The sequence below is a fragment of the Globicephala melas genome, chromosome 1, assembly GCF_963455315.2.
Source record: "Globicephala melas chromosome 1, mGloMel1.2, whole genome shotgun sequence".
Lineage (NCBI taxonomy): Eukaryota > Metazoa > Chordata > Mammalia > Artiodactyla > Delphinidae > Globicephala > Globicephala melas.
The window spans coordinates 21,615,280-21,639,000 of record NC_083314.1 but is presented as its reverse complement, the minus strand read 5'-3'; the positions used below and the strand labels follow the sequence as shown (position 1 = coordinate 21,639,000).

General features: G+C 40.0%; 2 protein-coding genes across 7 annotated transcripts in view; one reads left to right on the top strand and one right to left on the bottom strand.

The window, feature by feature from the left end:
• The window catches only part of CNIH4 (cornichon family member 4), a 47,314-nt gene extending 32,076 nt beyond the window's left edge, over window positions 1–15,238 (bottom strand). The window contains exons 1-2 of the mRNA XM_060301229.2: window positions 15,222–15,238; window positions 14,231–14,318 (exon numbers count right to left, since the gene is read on the bottom strand). The gene's annotated coding sequence lies outside the window, so the exon portion shown is untranslated. The remainder of the gene's footprint in view (window positions 1–14,230; window positions 14,319–15,221) is intronic.
• A 271-nt stretch (window positions 15,239–15,509) lies between these two features.
• NVL (nuclear VCP like) overlaps window positions 15,510–23,721 on the top strand; it is a 109,806-nt gene continuing 101,594 nt past the window's right edge. For 4 of the 6 annotated variants that reach the window (XR_009564312.1, XR_009564322.1, XM_060300885.1 and 1 more), the window contains exons 1-4: window positions 15,510–15,605; window positions 19,230–19,303; window positions 21,065–21,117; window positions 21,204–21,303. Coding sequence is in view for 3 of the 6 variants with exons in the window: in XM_060300885.1 (XP_060156868.1) it covers window positions 15,549–15,605; window positions 19,230–19,303; window positions 21,065–21,117; window positions 21,204–21,303 (284 nt within the window). In the remaining 3 variants the exon portion in view is untranslated. Of the gene's footprint in view, window positions 15,606–19,229; window positions 19,304–21,064; window positions 21,118–21,203; window positions 21,471–23,721 lie in introns of all 6 variants that reach the window. The other 2 variants (XM_060300945.1, XM_060300995.2) reach the window with 2 other exon arrangements.

Sequence of the window (23,721 nt, the reverse complement as noted above, 5' to 3'; positions counted from 1 at the left end):
AGGTTGGTTCAGTGGGTTGTGTAGGCTTCCTGGTGGAGGGGACTAGTGCCTGCGTTCTGGTGGATGAGGCTGGATCTTGTCTTTCTGGTGGGCAGGTCCACGTCTGGTGGTGTGTTTTGGGGTGTCTGTGGACCTATTATGATTTTAGGCAGCCTCTCTGCTAATGGGTGGGGTTGTGTTCCTGTCTTGCTAGTTGTTTGGGATAGGGTGTCGAGCCCTGTACCTTGCTGGTCGTTGAGTGGAACTGAGTCTTAGCATTGAGATGGAGACCTCTGGGAGAGCTTTTACTGTTTGATATTACGTGGAGCTGGGAGGTCTCTGGTGGACCAATGTCCTGAACTTGGCTCTCGCACCTCAGAGGCACAGGCCTGACACCCAGCCATAGCACCAAGACTCTGTCAGCCACACGGCCAGGTATGTGGGAAGTTTCTTGCCTTTTGGGAAGTCTCAGGTCTTCTGCCAGCATTCAGTAGGTGTTCTGTAGGAGTTGTTCCACAAGTAGATGTATTTCTGATGTATTTGTGGGGAGTAAGGTGATCTCCATGTCTTACTCCTCCACCATCTTGAAGGTCTCTCCTCCCTTGTATCTTGTCATTCATTTCACTTATACATAAGCATGTATATATGTATATATATATATTTGAATACATTGTTGCTATTATTATTTTGAACAAACTTAGAACAATCAAGAATAAGAAAAAGGTTTTATTTTCCTTCATTTATTCCTTCTCTAAAGATCTTCCTTTCTTTATATGCATCCGAGTTTCTGACTTATACTGGCTTCCTTCTCCCCAAAAAACTTCTTTTAACATTTCTTCCAAGGCAAGTCAACTGGCAACGAATTCTCTGTTTCTGTTTGTCTGAGAAAGTGTTTATTTCTCCCTCACATTTGAAGGATAATTTTGCAGGATACAGAATTCTAGGTTCGTGGTATTTTTCTCTCAACACTATTACTATGCTAACACTAATCAAAAGAAAGCAGGAGAAGCTATATTAATTTCAGACAGAGCAGTCTTCAGAGCAAGAAAAATTATCAGATATAAGAAAGAGCATTGCATGATGATAAAAGATCAAATCTCCAAGAAGACACAACAATATTTAATGTGTATGCACCTAACAACAGAGAATCAAAATATGTGAGCCAGAAATTGACAGAACTGCAAGGAGAAATACATGAATCTACCATTACAGTTGGAGACCTCAACAGCTCTCTAACAGAAATAGATACAGCAGGCAGAAAATCAGTAAGGACATAGCTGATCCCAATAATACCATCAATCAACTGGATGTAATTGATATCTAAGATCACTTCAAGAGCAGAATATACATTTGCTTCTCAAATTGAACTGTTCCCTCACTTGCTGGATGGCTTCTTTCAGTAGATTCTGGAGAAAGGATACATGGATGTAAGGATACATAGAAGCATAGTATGTCTAAGGATAGCTTCGTTCTACTCCTACCTTGAATTAGTACAGAATTATAGGTTGAAAATTATTTTCCAGAATAATTTTGACACCATTACTCTACTGTTTTCTAGCTTGTATTAGTGCACACATTGAAAATTTTGTGCCGTTCTAAAATTCTTGATACTATGGATGTATCCTATTTGTTCTCCCTGGAAGATTTAGGATTTTCTCTTAGCCCTGACCTGCTAAAATGTCATGATAACATGTCTTTTTCATTGTGCAAGGCACTCAGTAGGCTTGTTGAATATAAATACTCATGCCTTCCAGTTCTGATACATTTCAAGGGTTGCTTCTTTGATTATTTTTTAAAATAGTTCATTTGTTTTCTTTTTTTATAAATTTATTTATTTTATTTATTTATTTTTGGCTGCACTGGGTCTTCGTTGCTGTGCATGGGCTTTTTCTAGTTGTGACGAGCAGGGGTACTCTTCGTTGTGGTGCGCAGGCTTCTCCTTGCAGTGGCTTCTCTTGTCGCAGAGCACAGGCTCTAGGTGTGTGGGCTTCAGTAGTTGTGGCATGAGGGCTTAGTAGTTGTGGCTCGCGGGCTGTAGAGCGTAGGCTCAGTAGTTGTGGCTCACGGGCATAGTTGCTCCGTGGCATGTGGGATTTTCCCAGACCAAGACTCGAACCCATGTCCTCTGCATTGGCAAGCAGATTCTTAACCACTGTACCACCAGGGAAGTCCGTACTTCTTTGATTATTATTTTTTATTTCTGCTTTCTCCCTTCTAGCTTCATAAAACTTCTTTTAATTATAATTGAGACCTCCTAGCCTGAGGCTATTTCCTCTCCTCTTTCCATCCCTGCTGTATTTTGTGTTTTGTCCTCTGATTGTTCTTTTTTATAGCATCCTCTTCTTATTTCAGTGATACAGAATCTTCTCATTTCTATGAGGGTATAAATTTTAGTATACTTTAAATATTTTGCTCTGTGCTTTGCCTCTGTTTCCTCTCTTCTCTTCCCCCATTACTTTGTTTTGGTCTCTTCAGTTCATGTTGCTGATTACTGGCAAGCACACTTTGATCCTTGACAGTCTTTGCATATGTTAAAAAAAAACCCAAACACTAAAAAGGTGGTTGAGGGAATTCCCTAGCAGTCCAGTGGTTGGGACTCCATGCCTTCACTGCCGAGGGCCCAGGTTCGAGCCCTGGTCAGGGAACTAAGATCCCACAAGCCATGCGGCATGGCCAAAAGAAAAAAAAAGGTGGTTGGAAGCTCAGTGTGGATGGGCAGGGCTGGTTGATTAATGGTTTCATGTGTGTTGATCAGTCATGACCTAGTTGATCAGTGGTTGACTCTCACCTCCTCAAATGTGGATCTTTTCCCTAGGGACCTGCAGTTATTCCAGAAAAGAATCCAAGCTCTTGACTACAGTAGTATAAGCCAGGCTGCTAGTGTTCTGAGAGACAAATGGGGAAATGGAACTGTGGTTTCATATTTGAAGACTTTCACTTAATCTTCTTGTTTTCAGTGTTGTGCCTCCTTTCTGTTCTCTGCTATGTCTAGTCAGTACAATAAGGGAAGAAAAAATACTTACGGGCTGGAAAGGAGGATATTAATTTTGTCTGTGTAGATTGTCTTATTGACAAGGTTGGAGGACACAAAGTCAATACACAAGAACCAAGTGCATTTTTATATACTACCAATTAACAGTTAGAAATGAAAATTTAAAAACAGTACCACTTACAATATCACCAGAAAAGCATGAGACATTTTAGGGATAAATCTAATAAATTATCTCCAGGATCTTTTTGTGATAATTACAAAACATTCATGAAATAAATCAAACATTTAATGAATAGAGAGATAAAGCATGTTGTGGATTAGAATACTCAAAATGGTTAAAATGTCAATTCCTCCAAAACTGGTCTATAGGTTCAATGAAATTCTAATCAAAATCATAGCAGGGGGACTTCCCTGGTGTCACAGTGGTTAAGAATCTGCCTGCCAATGCAGGGGACACAGGTTCAATCCCTGGTCGGGGAAGATCCCACATGCCGTGGAGCAACTAAGCCCGTGTGCCACAACTACTGAGCCTGTGTGCCACAACTACTGAGCCTACCTACCTAGAGCCCATGCTCCGCAACAAGAGAAGCCACTGCAATAAGAAGCCTGTGCACTGCAATGGAGAGTAGCCCCTGCTCGCCACAACTAGAGAAAGCCTGTGTGTAGCAACGAAGACCCAATGCAGCCAAAAATAAAATTAAAATTAAAAAGAAAAAATAGCAGGATTTCTTTTATAGAAGTATCAACCTTATACTAAAATGTATGTGAAAATGCAAAGGAAATATAATAGCCAAGACAATTTTGAAAAACAAAGTTGAAGAATTCACATTACCTGATTTCAAGATATGTTAAAATCTATAGCAATCAAGACTTTGTGGGACTTCCTAGTGGCACAGTGTTAAGAATCTGCCTGCCAATGCAGGGGACATGGGTTCGAGCCCTGCTCCGGGAAGATCCCACATGCTGCGGAGCAACTAAGCCCGTGCACCACAACTACTGAGCCTGCATGCTGCAACTACTGAAGCCCATGTGCCTAGAGCCTGTGCTCTGCAACAAGAGAAGCCACTGCAATGAGAAGCCCATGCACCGCAACAAAGAGTAGCCTCTGCTTGCCGCAACTAGAAAAACCTGCATGCAGCAGCAAAGACCCAACACAGCCAAAAATAAATAAATAAATAGATAAAATTTTAAAAAAGGACATTGTGATATTAATAAAAATAGAGACACATAGGTAAATGGAACAAAATAGAATATTCATAAAAGACACACATATATGTGGTCAATATATCTTTTTTGATAAAGATGCAAAGACAATTGAATAATCTTTTCCAGAACATGTTATTCAGTAACTATTGGATATCCATAGGCAAAAAATGAACCTTGGCCCATAATCCTCACCTCATTCACAAATTAACTCAAAATGGAATCAGACCTAACTATAAAACCTAAAAGTACAAAAGGAAAAGACTGGGATGAAACTTTTCATTGGTGACCCCATACGCAGTAAAGCAGGAACGCAACATCCTCAGTCTTCTAAGGGAAAAATTCAACTGATATTGATTGAACATTATATCAATTAACCAAGCTGACATATAACTTACATGTCTTCCATCTAGTGCCAAACACAAAGAAATGTCACAGAAAATGAAGCATAAAAAATAAACACTAAGGTAATAAATTAAAAGGTGGGATTACCCTAGTTTCATAAACCCAAATCAGAGTAAAGCACTAAAACAGGGCTGAAAATCTCATGAGAGAATTTTAGCTATGTATAGACTGCAATCATCACAAGCTGAGACTTCAATGTCCAACTAGGAAAGTAAATCTAAGACCAAAACCTCATATGCAGGAGAGGAATGGCATAAATTACAGGAATCCTATAGAACAGCTCCATTTATAAGCAGAGTTGAGGATTAATAGAGACATAAAAAGCATATGGAAGTATCAAGGAAGCTTTACTTTGGATAGAAAAAAGAGTCACCCAAAAGGAATCAGAATTCCCATTCAGGGCCATGCTTGTATTTGATCTCATTCACACGCACATTTACACTACACACACAGGATAGATTTCTAAGGTCTGAACTTAATAGGGAAAAAATTTGTTCATGAATGAGGGAAGCACTGACAGAAGCAAACTACCAACTGAACAAAATAAAATATAAAGAAAAGACATTCGAATATCTGAGGTAATGTAATATTAAAAAGGTGCACTTTAAAATAGTGGAGAGGGACCTCCCTGGTAGCGCAGTTGTTAAGAACCCGCCTACCAAGGCAGGGGACACGGGTTCCAGCCCGTCCGGGAAGATCCCACATGCCACGGAGCAGCTAAGCCCGTGAGCCACGACTACTGAGCCTGCGCTCTAGAGCCCATGAGCCACAACTTTTGAGCCAATGTGCCACAACTACTGAAGCCCGCACACCTAGAGCCTGTGCTCCGCAACAAGAGAAGCCACCGCAATGAGAAGCCCGTGCACCGCAACAAAGAGTAGCCACCACTCGCCGCAACTAGAGAAGGCGTACGTGCAGCAACAAAGACCCAATGCAGCCAAAAATAAAAATAAATAAATAAATAATAAATTAAAAAAAATAAAATAAAATAGTGGAGAAAATAAAAAAAATAGAAATCACCCAACAATTGTGAATAGACAAATGGCTAAGAAAAAATTGTGGTGTAAACATACGATGGAATACTACCCAGCAATAAAAACAACAAACTACTGATATTATGCAAAACATGGATAAATCTCAAAGATATTACATTGAGCAAAAGAAATCAGAAACAAAAGAATACATACTATATGATTCTATTATATGAAACTTGACAAATTAAAATCTAATATAAAGTAACAGAAAACATTTCACTGGTGGCCTATATCTAGGGGACAGTGGATTGACTGGGATGAGGCATAAGGTAACATTTCAGGGTTGATAGAAATGATCTCTATCTTTGTACTGATTATACAGGTCCACATATTGTCAAAACCAATCGAATTTGAGTGACATCAGTAAAGCTGGTGGAGTAAGGAACTCCAAAAATATCTCTCTCCACAAAATATCCAAAAATAAACTGGCAAAAACTGTCAGAATCAACTTTATCAAAACCTCAGAAACTAGTCAGAAGGTTACAGCACTGAGACAAAAACAACAAGAAAAAAACAGCTAAATTTTGGCAGTTAAGAAAATCTCTGTTGAATCACTAGCTGGCCACTAAACTAAAGGAACAGAGACCTTAGTTGCCACACACAACAAAGAATACAGACTTAATAAAATTAGTTCAGAAAAGTACTAAACAAGCAAATAACAATTACAACAAGCTGAAACAATAAAACCTGGGGAGGGAGTTATCTTATTATAACATTCAAAATGTCCAGTTTTCAACAACAACAACAAAAAAAAACGAGGCATGCAAAGAAATAAGAAAGTAGGCCAATACACAAGATGCAAAGAAATTAACAGAAACTGTCTCTGAGGAAGCCCAGACACTGGATTTAATAAACAAAGACTTTAGGGACTTGCCTGGTGGTGCAGTGGTTAAGAATCTGCCTGCCAATGCAGGGGACACAGGTTCGAGCCCTGGTCTGGGAAGATCCCATATGCCGCAGAGCAACTAAGCCCGTGTGCCACAACTACTGAGCTTGTGCTCTAGAGCCTGTGAGCCACAACTACTGAGCCCACGTTACAAATACTGAAGCCCGCGTGCCACAACTACTGAAGCCTGCGTGCCTAGAGCCTGTGCTCCGAAACAAGAGAAGCCACCGCAATGAGAAGCCTGCACATCACAACCAAGAGTAGCCCCTGCTAGCCGTAACTAGAAAAAGCCCGTGCACAGCAATGAAGACCCAATGCAGTCAAAAGTAACTAAAATAAAATAAATAATTTTTTTAAATAAATAAAGATTTTAAATAAACTATTTAAAACATGCTCAAAAATCTAAAGAAAACCATTTACAAAAACACTAAAGGACACTGTGAGAATGATGTCTCACCAAATACAGAAATTAATAAAGAGATAGAAATTATGAAAAAGAATCAAATAGAAATTAAGGAGTTGAAAAGTAAAATAACTGAAATGAAAAATTCACTGGAGGGTTTTAACAGCAGATTTAGGTAGGCAGAAAAAAAATCTGCAAACTTAAAGAATAGTCAATTGAAATTACCTACTTTGAGAAGCAGAAAGAAATATGAATAAAGAAAACTAGTCAGCTTATATGAAACCTGTGGGACATTATCAAAGGTACTAACATGTATAATGGTAGTTCCAGAAGAGGAGAGAGAGAAAAGAATAGGAAGTATATTTCAAAAAATACTGACCGGGCTTCCCTGGTGGTGCAGTGGTTGAGAGTCCGCCTGCTGATGCAGGGGACACGGGTTTGTGCCCTGGTCTGGGAAGATCCCACATGCCGCGGAGCGGCTGGGCCTGTGAGCCACGGCCACTGAGCCTGCGCGTCTGGAGCCTGTGCTCCGCAACGGGAGAGGCCACAACAGTGAGAGGCCCGCGTACCACACACACAAAAAAAATACTGACCAATGACTTCTCAACTTTGATGAAAGACATGAATCTACACATCCAGGGACTTCCCTGGTGGTGCAGTGGTTAAGAATTTGCCTAACAATGCAGGGGACACAGGCTCAATCCCTGGTCCAGGAAGATCCCATGTGCCGCGGAGCAACTAAGCCCGTGTGCCACAACTACTGAGCCTGCACTCTAGAGCCCGCAAGCCACAACTACTGAGCTCACACACCACAACTACTGAAGCCCATGCGCCCTAGAGCCTGCACGCCACAACTATTGCGCCCACACGCTGCAACTACTGAAGCCTGCGTGCTCTAGGTCCCACGTGCTGCAACTACTGAGCCCAGGTGCTGCCACTACTGAAGCCATGCACCTAGAGCCCGTGCTCTGCAACAAGAGAAGCCACCACAGCAAGAAGCCTGTGCAACACAACGAAGAGCATCCCCCACTCACTGCAGCTAGAGAAAACCCACATGCAGCAACGAAGACCCAACACAGCCAAAAAAAAATACACATTCAACAAGCGCATCAAATACCAAGTAGAAACTCTGAAAGAAAACTCAAAGAGATTCACACCAAGACACATTGTAATCAAATTATTTAAAGCCAAAGGTGGAATTCCAAAATCAGCAAGAGAGAAGTGACTAGTCTTGTACAAGGGAACCTCAATAAGATGAACAGCTGATTTCTGATCAAAAAAATCGCAGACACCAGAAGACACTGGGATAACATAATTAAAGTACTGAAAGAAAAGAAACAAAACACAACAAAATTCTAAATGAAGAATTCTAGATCCAACAAAACTATCCTTAAAAAGTAAAACATAAGACCTAAAAATATAAAATGCCTAGAAGAAAACATATAGGAAAGCTTCATGACATTGGATTTGGCAAAGATTTCTTGCATATGACACCAAAAGCACAGGGAAAAAAAGCAAAAAAATAAACAAATGGAACTATATCAAACTTTAAAACTTCTGTGTTTTAAAGGAAACACAGTGCATCAAAGGAAACAACAGAGTGAAAAGGTAACCAATGGAATGGAAGAAAATATTTGAAATCATATATCTGATAAGGGATTAACATCGAGAATATATAAAGAACTGCAAATCAACAACACAAAACCAAATAACCCAATTACAAAATAGGCAAGAACTCAAATAGACATTTCTCCAAAGAAGATATACAAATAGCCAACAAGCATATGAAAGGATACTCAACATCATTAATAATCAGTATATGGCAAATCAAAACCATAATGAGATATTTCTTCACACCCACTAGGTTGACCACTGTCAAAAAAAAAAAAAACAGAAAATACCAAGTATTGGTGAAGATATGGAGAAAATGGAACTCTTGTGTACCGTTGATGAGAATGTAAAATGGTGCAGCCCTTATAAAAAACAGAATGGAGGTTTCTTAAAAAATTCAAAATAGAATTACCATATGATCCAGCAATCTCACTTCTGGGTATATATACAAAAGAATTGAAAGCAAAATCTTGAAGGGATATTTGCACACCACTGCAGTATTTTTCACAGTAGCAAAGAGGTGAAAACAACCCAAATGTCCCTTGACAGATAAATGGATAAAGAAAATGTGGTATACAATAGAACATTATTCAGCCTTTCAAAAGAAGGATACCCTGTCACATGCTATGACATGGATAAACCTTTACGATATTATGCTAAGTTGAAATAAGCCACCACAAAAAGACAAATACTGAATGATTCCACTTATATGAGATACTCTAGTAGTCAAACTCATAGAAACAGAGAGTAGAATGGTGGTTTCCAGGGGCTGGGTTGAAGAGGAAATGGGGACTTTTTGTTCAATGCATACAGAGTTTCAGTTTTGCAAGAGGAAAAAGTTCTAGAGATGTGTTGCCCAACAATGTTAATATGACTAACACTACTAAAATGTACACTTAGAAATGGTTAAGATGGTAAACTCTGTTACACGTTTTTTACTGAAATTTAAAATGTTTTTAAATGAAGCAAGAATAAAGACATTCCCAGATAAACAAAAACTGAGAGATTTCTTTGCCAGTAGACCTGCCCTACAAAAAAGGTAAAGGGTGTCAGTCCTTTAGGCTGAAATGAAGGACATTAACTTGAAACCATATGAGGAAATAAAGAATTCCGGTAAAAGTAACTACATAAGCAAATTTAAAAGTCGGTATTAATTTAATTTTGGTTTGTAATTCTTCTTTCTTTCCTATATGATTTAAAATACAGCTACATAAAACTATAAAGCTATTGATGGGCACACAATGTATAAATATGTAATATGTGACAAGGTAATGAGGGGGACAAAGCTATATATATAGTAGCAGCAAAGTTTATTCAAAGTAAATTGTTATAAATTAACATGTTTAATTGTACTTTCCAGGGCAGCTATTAAGAAATTAACTTTAGGGAAATGCAAATCAAAATCACAATGAGATTATCATTTCACACCCACTAGGATGGCTGTAATTAAGAAAATAAAAAGACAGAAAAAAGGTTTGGGCAGGATATGGAGAAACTGGAACCTTCATACACTGCTGGTGGGAATGTAAAATAGTGCAGCTCCTGTGGAAAACAGTTTGGTTGTTTTTCAAAAAGATAAACATTGAATGCCCACATGACCTAGCAATCCCAATCTTAGGTATATACCCAAAAAAACTGAAACCAGGTATTCATAGAAAAATTTGTATACAAATGCTCATAGCAGCATTATTCTTACAAGCTAAAAAGATGAAATAATCCTAAATGTCAACCAACTGATTAATTGATAAGTAAAATGTGGCGTATCTATACAATGAAATCTTATTCAACCACAAAAAGGAATGAAAAAAAAAAAAAGAATGAAGTACCAGTACATGCTGCAACCTGGATAAACCTTGGAAAGAAACTATGCTGAGTGAAAGAAGCCAGATGCAAAAAGTCACATATTGTATGATTCCATGCATATGAAATGTCCATTATAGGCAAATCCATAGAGATAAAAAGTAGCTCAGGGCTTCCCTGGTGGTGTAGTGGTTAAGAATTCGCCTGCCAATGCAGGGGACACAGGTTCAAGCCCTGGTCCGGGAAGATCCCACATGCTGCAGAACAACTAAGCCCGTGCACCACAACTACTGAGCCTGTGCACCACAACTACTGAGCCCATGTGCCACAACTACTGAAGCCCGTGTGCCTAGAGCCCGTGCTCCGCAAGAAGAGAAGCCACTGCAATGAGAAGCCTGCGCACCGCAACGAAGAGTAGCCCCCGCTCGCCACAACTAGAGAAAGCCCACGCACAGCAACGAAGACCAAACACAGCCAAAATAAATAAAATAAAAAAATTTATTAAAAAAAAAAAGTAGCTTAGTGTTTTCCAGGGGCTGGGAAAAGGGAGGAACTGGGAGTGATTGGTTAAGGTATATGGGGCTTCTTTTGGGGATGATGAAAATGTTCTCGAACTGTGTATTCATGATACTGGCCCAACACTGTAAATATACTTAAAGCCACTAAATTTTATCTGTGATATAGTTTAAATGGTGAATTTTATGTTAATTTTACCTCAATTTTTAAAATATTGAACCATACACTAAAATGGACACATTTTATTATAGATAAAAGATACATCAATAGAGTTTTTTTTAAAAAAAAGAGTAATGATATTGAATTCTTATTCAAGAATCTTTTGCTCTTCTTGACCATTTGTTCTTTCACATTAATCTTAGACTCAACTTTTGAAATTCCTCCAGATTACCCATATCCACTCAAATTAATGTTGGTTGTGAATGACAGAAACCTCAAATACTGGTGATTTAAACAAGAAAGAAGTATATTTTCTCTCTTTCTCTTCCTAGAACAGGTCAACATCTTTCCTGCTTTAGGGACTTTGCACACTCTCTCTATCTGAAATTCTCTTTCAGCAACCAGTTCTGCTATCTTTAAGGTTCTCACATGTCACATTCTCAGAAATTCTTCTGCTAACTACTGAGACTGAGGTAGGCTGCTTTTGCTATTCTTTATCACAGTACCCTGATTATTTATGTCACAATTTTCATTCATTTACTTAGCAATCATTCACTGAAAACCTATATAAAAGGTACAGTTCCAAGGGCTATGAAATCCTCATTATTTTTCATTTTTGTAATTATATGTTAATTGTTTTGCCAGCCCACCGCTTGACCCTCTCACTAGAACATAAGTTCCCAGACCATATCTGTTTGATCATCACTGTATCCTCTGACTTTAGCATAGTAACTGCTATGTAGTAGACAAACGTTTGTAGATCGAATGCATAAAATGCCAGCTCAGATATTATTTTTATTCTATTCAAAATTAGAGACATGAATGAGGCATTTATCTCAAAGGAGAACAAACTTGATTAGAAATCGGAATTAAAATAAATCAAATCAAAGATTTTTTTTCTTAACCTCAGGAAACATGGATACAGACTCAGTCTCCAGCTCCCAGCAAGCAGGCAACCTCCTTTTTGAACCTTGGTAAGGAACCTCGGTCATGCACACTCTCACCGTTTTTCTCCATGTTCCTATTACACATTGATGACCATATAATTAATTGTCCAAACTGGAACTCTATGAGAGATAAAGATGAGAAACTGAATATACAAATAAACAATGGCCAGACCCTGTAAAAAAAAATAAAAAACAAAACAATACTCTGACTTACAATCTGCAGCAACCAGTCCAGGAAACCAACCTACTATCTGCAGGTACCAAACCAGGAAGCCAGCCTGCTATCTACAGGTTGGACTTGTAGGAAGTCAGAACAATATCTCTAGCAAATAATCCGGGAAGCCAAACAATAAACCCTGTAGCATTGGCCCCAAATGTCCAGAACTCCACTGACAGCTTCTCTAATTTTCGTCCCTGCTTCAAACTTAGGACTCACCAGAGAAAGCCAAATATACTCCCCTAACTAGTCACATAGGATGCCCTGCTTTTAGTTAGCCCTCCTACAGCTTCCCCATACCAACAGTCTTCAATCAGGGTATATCTGAAACCTTCCCTTTTTCAGCTATAAAGCTTTCCCAATCCTTTACCTGCCTTTGAGTGTCTGCCAAAATGCAAGTGATGGTGGCCAACTCCCTTGCTATTATCAAGCTCTGAATAGTCTTTGCCTGTTCTCATTTGGGTGACTTTCATTTATTTCCACAAAAGGAATACTGTTAATAATTGTGCTTGATCAAGAGGCAAAAATCGGGACTCTCTTGAGTAAATCAGGACATAGATCACCCTAATTAAGCAGCACAATTAGACAAGAGGCTGTTTGCTAGTGAGATACAAAATTTGGGAGGGCAAAGGTATGATGAACAGAAGGTGAAATGTGCCACTACCACTAGGTGGGGTTGCACCATTAAAGAATGGAGGACAATTCAATTACTGCAGGAAGTTCTTGAGATATATATGCACTCAAGTTACTATTCAGTAATGTTTTTGGTTTAGGTATATGGTACTGTAAAATCTAAACCCTGGAATTAAGGTAAAATTGTCTTCAGGGCAATGATTACTGGAAATAATTCCAATGGAAAATGTTCTAGCCTACAGTTATTGATGCCTAGTATTAACTTACTTTCAGTTATCGCCTACTGCACCTGATGCAGTAAATAGGTGAAAAACACACTGCTTGCCCTTAACAAGTTTGCATTCTAGAGTACTTAAGGTCCAAATGAGTTACATAATTTTCAGGGCCCAATGCAAAATTAAAATAAGGGGCCACTTGTTCAAACAGTATTAAGAATTTCAAGATAGCAACTGCAGAGCATTAAACCAAGCGTGGAGCCCTTCTGAGCACAAAGCCCTTTGCGGCTGCACAGATCACACACCCATGAAGCTGACCCTAAGTGTAGAATAGTATTCTCCAACAAATTATAGACTAATACACTATGCTGCTTGGTATATGTTGTAATGCTGCTGGGCCCTTTAGCCTGTTTTATTCTATGTGGTACATGTGGTATGCACAGAATAAAATTACATTTAAAAAGTTACTGGGCAATGAGTATATTTGTGCTATTTGCTGTAAGGAATCTTCACTAAAGTTTAATCAAGCACGTAAATACTTAATCTAATTTAAAATATTATAAAAGTTACAATTATAATTATTTTGCTTTTCCCCACAAGACTCACGGGCAGGGCAGGGACTTATACTGGTAGGTATTCAGTAAATACTTGTTGAATGAATGAAAGGAGGCTTCACTGGGTGGAGATTTTAATAAAAGGAAATATCAGGAAAGGCTGTAAGGGAATGGTTAGCTAGGATGCTGAAACTCATAGGCTGGCCAGGAAGGACATTGTAGATAAGAGGAAATGTCAGTGAAAGCAAAGTGCTGTGTATAATTTATTTATCTGTTTATCATTATTACCTTCCAATAGAACTATAAGTCCCATAGAAGCAGGAATCTTTTCTGTCTCTTCATAGCTGTACTCAGTGCCTGTGACATAGTAGGTCTTCAATAAATATTCATTGGCTGAATAAATGCAGGCAATGCTGCTTAGCTAAAAGCAGAGTACCTATATAGTGAAGAAGTAGGAAATGAAGTTGGAGCCACGTTGCCCAATGTTTTGAATATCAGAGTGAGAATCTATACTTCATCCAGTATACAGATAACAACCATTAAAAAGAACAGTGTTATACTCTAAACTCTGAACAGAAAGTAAGTCAGTGGTACCCTGGCTAGAAGATTATCTGTTGTCGACTGAAAAAATGCATACCCTAAAAGTTGAGGATTATGTTTTATTTGGCAGACTTACTGAGGACTATACCCCTGGGAACCAGCCTCTGCGATAGCTGTGTGATCCAAAGAGGTAAGGGAGGAGCCGGGATGCATAGGAAGTTTTGCTGAAAACAAAAACAAAAACCTTTAGTTGAACATCAAAAGATTACCGCTAATCACAAAAAACAGACATCTCAAGTCAATGATTTTAGTGCTTTTTTATGTACGGGAAGATGCAAGAGTCTGGCCTTATTGAAATTATACCTTTGATATGCACCTTAACTATCTAGGGTCAGTATCCTGTTTTTCTCCATCCTGAATTCCTCTCAGGGTGCACCACTGGGGGCAGCAAGAGTGGCTGATGGCTTTATGGCCACAATATCCTTTGTTTACTAAAATGGCAGGCAACATGCTTTATCCACACTGTCAACATCTCACCATCTTCTCTTAATTCCATCACTACTTAGGCCACACTTAATATTGCCATAAGCCAAGTAAGACCTCAAATAAGAATACTGAAAACACGATTAAAACAAGCAAACAAACAGAAACTAAAGCCAGTAAATTTTTTGATAATGGTTCCTTTATTTGTGTCTCCTTCGCTGCAAGATGAACTTCTTGCGGGCAAACACATACGTTTAATAAAATTCTGGGCAGTTTCTAAGCCAAGATGGAGTCTGCCACTGGATGTGCTCAATGAATTATCTGTCGAAAATACCATAATAGCAAGTAATTTCCAAATGTAACAGATGATTTGGTTATCTGGGTAAGCTAATCTTTCCTTCTCTTTTGACACCAAGCCCCTTTGTCGGGTCTCAGTAATGCGCGTCACTGGGTGGGAAAGCAAGCAGCAGGGTGGCGGTGTGTTTTTATCCTGATCTAATCGTCCCAAGTATCTAGTTTTTGTTTTGTTAAGATTCTAAGTCAAGATTAACTTTACATTCGCAAACGGTGCGCCTGGAACGCCTAGAATCTGACAACCGAAACAGGCTACAAACAGATGCGTGGGACCAGGCGCCCGCACTAACCTCCCCGCAGCCGCCTATGCGCTTCACCTCACAGTTGGGAACAATAAAGTTGAGCGTGTTCAAACGGGTCCTTGTCTTCCAGGGCCTCTCGGACAAGCCTGTAAGATAAGACTCCTAGAAACTCCCTACTGCTTTCAAGTCTTCTCTGTGTGTTTTCGGTAGTTTTTTTTCCTCACTCGCCATACAAAACTCCTGAGGGGAACGGCACGGGCTAGGCCGGCTTGGGGAGCATTTCTCGGGGAAGCCGGCCCGGCGTTCGCCGCGGGCAGCCTCGGGGAGGCCCTCGGTTCACGTGAAGCCCAGGCTGCGGCGACGGAAGCAGAAGCGATGAAGCCCAGGCACGCGAGGTTTGTGGATAATAAGCTGAAGCAGCGCGTCGTCCAGGTGTGTATCCCGAACGGCCAGGCCTCACAGTGGTCCGCGTTCGGTGCCCAGGGTCACCGCAGGCCCCTTCTCGGGGGGCTCCCAGCTCGAACCCGATTAGCCGCCTGCTCTAGTCTGGGTGCGGGCTTGGAGCTGTTGACAACTCCGCTTCTTTGCGAGCGGTTCGAGGCCTTCCCTTCTCACTGTGGGTCGGGGTTTCACGGAGCAGCCCGAGATCGTGGGAGGCTGCGGCTTGATGGGGCCCAGCCCGGATCTGCTTGACCTCAGTGCAGATCAGCAAGGAGAGTGCAGATGGCCTTTGAGTTTAAATCTTCCTGTCTTGTGAAGTAGGGACGGAAACATTCTTCGAAAGCCCGTGTGGGCGAAGCGCTTTGGGGGCCATGAAGAATACGTAAATTTCCATTCTCAGGAAATTTGGGGTCGGGTTGGGACACAGTAAAAACAGGTACTCTGGATCTGACTTTATAATGGGCACTTTACCTACGGTTTTTTTTCATTTTCATAATCACCAGTGGAATGCATTGTGTGGTAAATGTCTTGGAATGGTATAGTCAGCACGCAATCTTAGTTAGAAAGAGAGACAGATACTTTAAGAGCTATATACTCTCCTTCTGTCTCTTTTACTTTTCCGGCCACTGTACAGTCTCCTTTTTGGATCTGTCTCTTCCTATCATCTGTTGGAAGTGCCTTTGAGCACCTGTGCTCTTACCTTCTCTTCCGTTATCCTCGTACTTCTCTCTTATCCATCCACACTTCTAGGTGATCTCATGCAGTCTAGTACCTTTAAATACTATTTACACATTCATGACTTCTAAATTTATATTATAATCCAATGCAGATTTTATCTTGAATTCCAGATTGATACGTCTGGCTGCCTACTCAACATCTCCTCTTGAGTGTCTGATAGATATTTCAACTTAACGTATACAAACTAAACTTTTGATATTCTCCTCCAAACCTGTCCTTTCTTAGTGTTCTTTATCTCAGTAAATAACATCCATTTGTTAAGGCCAAAAACCTTAAGACTCATTCTGACTTTTGCTTCCTGTAACCAATTAATCAGCAACCTATTTGGCTTTACCTTCAAAATATACTTCAAACCTAACCACTTTTTACCATCTCCTCCAACATGCTAGTCCATATCACACTCCCTATTAGAGTATTGCAGTAGCTTCCCAATTGATCTCTCTGATTCTGGTTTTACTTAAAGTCTGTTCCCCACAGAGCAGCCAGGAAGATCCTTTTAGAGGGAAAATTGGTTTGCCAGGGCCCTGCTCAAAACCCTGTGGAGGACTTTCAGACGTTTGGAGTAAAATCCATCCGAAATAGCCCTATGTACTTTGGCCCCATCTACCTTTTTGTCCCTTTCGATCTCTCCCTTGATTGCCTTGTCTTACATACACGGACCTTCTCAAACATGCCAAGCACAGGACTTTCGCTGTTGTAGTTCACTCCGTCTCAATTACTCTTCCGCTGGATGTTTGCACAACTTGCTCCTTCACTTTATTCAGGTCTCTGAGCAGTGACTCCTAATGGCTAAATCCAGTGGCCTCTTCTCAGTCCTTGCCACACTTGACTGCTCTTCAGCATTTGACATTAGCAGTTTTCCTCTCTTGCTTTTACTTTGGTTCATTATAAAAGTAGTAGGTTCTTATGGTTTAAAATAAAACCATAAGAGGGAGGGTATAAAATGAAAAGAAAGAATTCCTTTCATCTCCACTTCATTTCTCCACAGGTAATCAGGGAGAGTTTCTGTTGTATCTTTCTTAAAATTTTGTATGCATATATGCACTTATAGATGTATTAATTTTTTTTAATCACACACATGGGCTCATCTGCATCTATTCTGCTGCCTGCTTGTTTCACTTAGCAGTATGTTTTAGACATCTTCCCACAAGTAGTACACTTGCCTCCTTTTAACTAGCATATTAGTTATCTATTGCTGTATAACAAATTACTCTAAGACTTAGCAGATTAAAGTGGTTTTAGTTCTGTTGCGTTTTGGTTTGCAGTGGGTATGAGATATACATGTATATGTATAATTCAAGATTAACTGTGGTAAATGACAGCATGTTATAGGAGTTCAGAGAAGGGGAAGATTAACAAGAACGGTCCAGCTGTGGATACCTAGTCTCTTGTCATTGGAGGCATTTATGCAGAGACTGTTCTTATGTGTTAGGGATCCTTGAGAAGAAATTGCTGTATGAAATGGGGAACCTAGACTGGATAACTAGCAAGTAGTGAAACTTGAGAGTTGATGGTTAGACCTTCCAGGTTTGAAATCTGGCCGTGTAACTTATGTGCTGGTGAGCAAGTAACTAACCTTTTAAAGCCTCCTATAAAATGGGGGGAGATTGACATCTACCTCATAGCATTGTGAGTACTAAAAGAGATAATGTGTAAAAGGCCCCTAGAACAGGTTTACCAAGCCCTTAGTTTCTTAGTAATTTTTTTCACGATGCTACTAGGCCCAAAGTAATACCTAATGGGTTTGTTTATTAAGTAGTTAGGTTCAAGCAATTTAATAACTATTTAGTCCAAATAACTTATTAGCTTTTTGAACAAATAATACAAAAAGTGCAAGGAAAGTTAATGCATTTGTATTTCATTCTTAAAATAACCACAGTTATTTACTAGTGGGATTTGTGAGTCCATTGGGCACAGCACAACTTCTCATACCTTCGGATCAGATTGACACTGCTCCTCTCATTTCGTGTTCCACCTTGATTTTTTCTTTTCTTTTTTAAAATTAATTAATTAATTAATTTATTTATTTACTTTTGGCTGCATCGGGTGTTCGTTGCTGCACGTGGGCTTTCTCTAGTTGCGGCGAGCGGGGGCCACTCTTCGTTGCGGTGCGCGGGCTTCTCATTGCGGTGGCTTCTCTTGTTGCGGAGCACGGCCACTTTGATTTTTATTACAGCAAATGCTTAAAAAGCCAGTTTTGCAAAGATATGACATCATCAAAAGGTGATTTAATATTGCAGCTGTGAATTGTCTCAGGCTGGTACAGTGGACCCTGGAACAATCCGGGGGTGTGGTGCTGACCACCTCCCCCCACCCCCACCCCTACTCAGTTGAAAATCTGTGTATAAGTGTACAGTTGGCCCTCCATGTGTGGTTCTGCGTTGACATATTCAACCAGCCCTGGGTCACCCAGTACTGTAATACATATTTATTAAAAAAAATCTGCTGAAAGTGGACTGGTGCAGTTCAAACCCGTGCTGTTCAAGGGGCAACTGTAGTTCCTGCACTGTTGGACAGATACCGAATATTACTGTGTTCCCTCAAACTTAAATTATCCCTCGGTGCTCTCACAAGTTGAGTGCTTTGTTCTGGTATATTTGGGAACCTAGGGTATAAGAAGCCCTCACCTACTTACTGCCTTATAGCTATCCTAGTTATTATTGTTGTGTTGTCATAGTGATTAATAATGTTAATTAAATTCTTTGATTCAGATTTGATAATTATTTGGTGATTTTTATTTGTATTTCCAGTATACTTTATTAATGGAGAGTTTACATTAACATATGACATGTTTGAGTAGCTCAGTCGCTTACTTGTCGATTAAAGTCACTGAGTTTGAACTATATTGTCTTGTATTTATCATGTTTTCTGTTTTAGTACCTCACCAGTAACCGATGTGGCAAATATGTGGACACTGGAGTCTTAGCATCCGATTTACAAAGAATGTACAGGTAAAGAAATGTAGTCTCCAGATTCTTGCTTTTCTTTCCTACCATTTTTAAAGTTTACATCTTGCCTAAATTTCCAACCGATATTAATAGCCGCTGGCAGTAGTTCACCAGTCCATACGTTTAGAATTCAGTTTATCTATACAAACATTTATCAGGCACTTGTGATGTGTAAGGAGCCGTCCTTGTTGCTAAGGAGAATGGCTGCTTCTTATGTTTCGCACATGACTCTGGTCAGGAGTATACTGCTTTTCCTGCTTCATTAAAAAATTAAAACCGTTAGGCATGATCTCCCTCAGTCTCCTGACTATCTAAAAATGTGTAGTAGTCTTTGAGTAGTCTTTCCACTGAAGATTAAATCCTCCTTTTGTGCCTCTAATCCCACTTCTTCTGCTCTGTTGCCTCTCTAATTGTCTCTGCTTTGTGTATTTCACTATTTCTATTTTCTTGACTTCCTTAGTCTGTATATTAGTTTGCTAAGGCTGCTGTAAGAAAGTATCACAGAGTAGGTGGCTTGAACAACAGAAATTTTATTTCCTAATGTTGTGGAGGCTCCAAGTCCATGATCTAGGCATTGTCAGGGTTGGTTTCTTTCGAGCTCTCTCCCTGGCTTACAGGTGGCTGTCTTCTCCCTGTGTCTTTACATGGTCTTTCCTCTGTGTGTGTCTGTATCCTAATCTCTTATTTTTATAAAGACACCAGTCATGTTGGATTAGGGCCCACCCATATGACTTCATTTTACCTTATTTACCTCTTAAAAGGCCATGCCTCCAAATGCAGTCACATCCTGAGGTGCTGGGGGTTAGGACTTAAAACATACGAATTTTGGAGGGACACAGTTGAGCCCATAACACTCTGCCCTCTTGCCCCCCACATTCATGTCTTTATTGTTTGCACATATACTCCCTCCATCCCAGCGGCCCTGGAAGTCTTAACCAATTTCAACATCAACTCTAAATCCACAGTCTCATCTGAATATCATCTAACTCAGGTATGAGTGTGACTGGAAGTATGATTCCTCCTGAGGCGAAATTCCTCTCCAGCTGTGAACTTGTGAAGTCAGGCAACAAGTTATCTGTTCCCAAAATATGATGATGGGACAGGCATACGATAGGCATTCTCATTCCAGAGCGGGGAAATTGGGAAGAAGAAAGGGGTCATGGTCTCAAGGAAGTCCGAAACCTAGCAGGGGAAATTCCACTAAACTTTAAGAATAATCCTCTTTGACTCAGTGCTCTGTCCTGTGGGCTCACTGGGATGACTGCCCTGCCATTTGGAACCGAGTGGGAGACTGTGCCTCTCCCTGGACCTGTGTCCGCTGGGCGCGTGGTATCAGTGGCAACCCTGACACCTTCGGAGCCTCCTTTGTAGTCATTCTTTCCTTTTTTTGAAGGATAAATGTGTTCGCAGCTGCATTCCTCTTTTGGCCTGCCCTGTGGAATCCAAGAAGTCCAGTGGCCTTCCTTCATTTCATCCCTTCTCTGTCTTCTTCAGTACAAGCTGGCAATGTTGCTGCTGCTATAACCCTATTTCTAATCTAGAAAAATTACACAGTTGTAAAAATATAAACTCAGAAGTTGTTTGAAAATAGGTTTATGGTCAGTGTGAATACAGTGACATAATTATATATTCAGTGTGAATACAGTGACATAATTATATAAATATATATATATGAGAGCAAATTTATATTCTCAATTTAGATTGAGCTTAATGGGAAAATATTGGTGGAGACCACTGTACTAAACTTCTGGTTATGTTTTTCAGTATAGACTATGGTCGAAGAAAAAGAAATGCTTTTAGGATTCAGGTAGAAAAAGGTGAGTCTTTTAGTGTTAGAGCTGCATTATTAATAAAGTCATAGAAAGAATTGTTTTAGCTCATGGCATTTTTCTTTTCGTTTCAGTATTTAGCATAATTAGTAGTGAGAAGGAACTTAAGGATCTACCAGAATTAGAAGATGAACATCTGGCTAAAAGAGCAAGACATGGTGAAGAGGATAATGAGTAAGGATTATAGAATGGAGACATTTTTCCTAAAACATGAACCTGATCACGTTACATTTCTACTTGTAAAACTTCAGTGGCTCTTCATTGCCAGTGAGGCCCAGCATGATACTTACCTGTCCAGACTTTTACCTCAGACCACTGAATGCTCACTGTTCCCCAGAGAGGTCAGCTTCTTTCTTTGTGCCTTTGTGTGGGTGGTTTTCTGTAGCTGGAGTGTTCATTACCCCTTTTGGAACTTTCATTCAGCTTTCAAGAGTTAGCTTTCTTTTTTGGGGTGGGGGGGTTATAACATCTTTATTGGAGTATAATTGCTTTACAATGGTGTGTTAGTTTCTGCAGGAGTCAGCTTTCAAAAGGCTATGTTATTGCTTTTTCACGCCTTTTTGGACTCCTCCTTTCTCAGCATTTCCTTAACTCCTAGTTATAGATATTTAGTGTAGCATGTCTATCATATTATATTGAGAGTATTTGTTTACGTGTTTGTGTTACTAACAGAACTGTCTCATTAGCTCTCTTTTTCTCTGCCCTAATACAATGCCACGTACATAAAAAGGTACCAATTAATTTTGTGTTTAAGAAGTAATATTGTTGGGGCTTCCCTGGTGGTGCAGTGGTTGGGGGTCCGCCTGCCGATGCAGGGGACATGGGTTCGTGCCCCAGTCCAGGAGGATCCCACGTGCCGCGGAGTGGCTGGGCCCATGAGCCATGGCTGCTGGGCCTGTGCGTCCGGAGCCTGTTGCTCCGCAACGGGAGAGGCCGTGACGGTGAGAGGCCTGCATACTGCAAAAAAAAAAAAAAAAAAAAAGCAGTGATATTGTTGAGTTTTTTATGACTGTGTTGCAGTAAAATTGACATACAGTAAGCTGTACTTTTTTTTTTAAGTTCCTTTACTCTTTTTTTAAAATTTTATTTATTTTTTGCTGCGCTGGGTCTTGGTTGCTGTGCGTGGGCTTTCTCTAGTTGCGGCGAGCAGGGCTACTCTTCATTGTGGTGCGCAGGCTTCTCATTGCGGTGGCTTCTCTTGTTGCGGAGCACGGGCTGTAGGCACGTGGGCTTCAGTAGTTGTGGCACACGGGCTTAGTTGCTCTGAGGCATGTGGGATCTTCCCAGACCAGGCCTCGAACCTGTGTCCCCTGCATTGGCAGGCAGATTCTAAACCACTGCGCCACCAGGGAAGTCCTAAGCTGTACATTTTTAAAATGTACAATTTGTTGGGTTTTGACATGTGTATATACTCATTAAACCATCACCATAAGCAAGTTACTGAACATATCCAACCTCACAGGGTTTTTTTTGCCCACTTGCAATTTGTTTCTCCTTGCATCCCTGTTCCGAGACAGCCGTTGATTTGCTTTCTGTCACTGTATGTTTACATTTTCTAGAATTTTATATAAATGGAATCATAGAGTATGTACTTTAAAAATTTGGATTCTTTCAGGATAATGATTTTGAGGCTTATCAACGTTGTGTGTATCAATATTTCATTGCTTTTTATTGCTCTGTATGTATGTATATGCCACTATTTTTTTACCCATCTACCTGCTGTTGGACAGTTGGGTTGTTTCTACTTTTTGGTTATTACAGATAAAGCTACTGTGATAACTTATGTCCAGGAATTTGTGTGGAAAGTGTTTTCATTTCCCTTCGTAAATACCTGAGAGTGCAATAGCTGAGTCACCTGGTAACTGCATATTTAACTTTATAAGAAACTGCCAGACTGTTTCCAAAGTGTTTGTGCCATTTTACATTTATATCAGCAGTATGTGAGAGTTCCACTAGTTCCACATATTACCAACATTTGGTATGGTCAGTTTTTAACTTTAGATAGTCTGTAAGTATAATGTTAGCTGTAGGTTTTTTAAATAGGTACCCTTTATCAGATTGAGAAAATTTCCTAATATTCCTAGTTTGCTCAGAGTTTTTATCATGAATGGGTATAACATTTGTCTAATGCTTTTTATGCAGGTATTGAAAGATTTTATTATTGGCTTTCTCCCCTTATTAATTTGGTGAATTACATTGATTTTTGAGTGTTAAGCCAGTCTTGCCTTCTTGGGATAAACCCTACTTGGTTCTAATATAGTATTCTTTTTATATATTTAATTTTTTTTTAAATAAATTTATTTATTTACTTTTTGGCTGCATTGGGTCTTCATTGCTGTGCGTGGGCTTTCTCTAGTTGCGGCAGGCAGGGCCTACCCTTCGTCGTGGTGTGCGTGCTTCTCTTTGCGGTGGCTTCTCTTACTGCAGAGCATGGGCTCTAGGCGCGGGCTTCAGTAGTTGTGGCACACGGGCTCAGTAGTTGTGGCGCAGAGGCTTAGTTGCTCCACGGCATGTGGGATCTTCCCAGACCAGGGATCAAACCTGGGCCCCCTGCATTGGGAGCGCGAAGTCTTGTCCACTGTGCCACCAGGG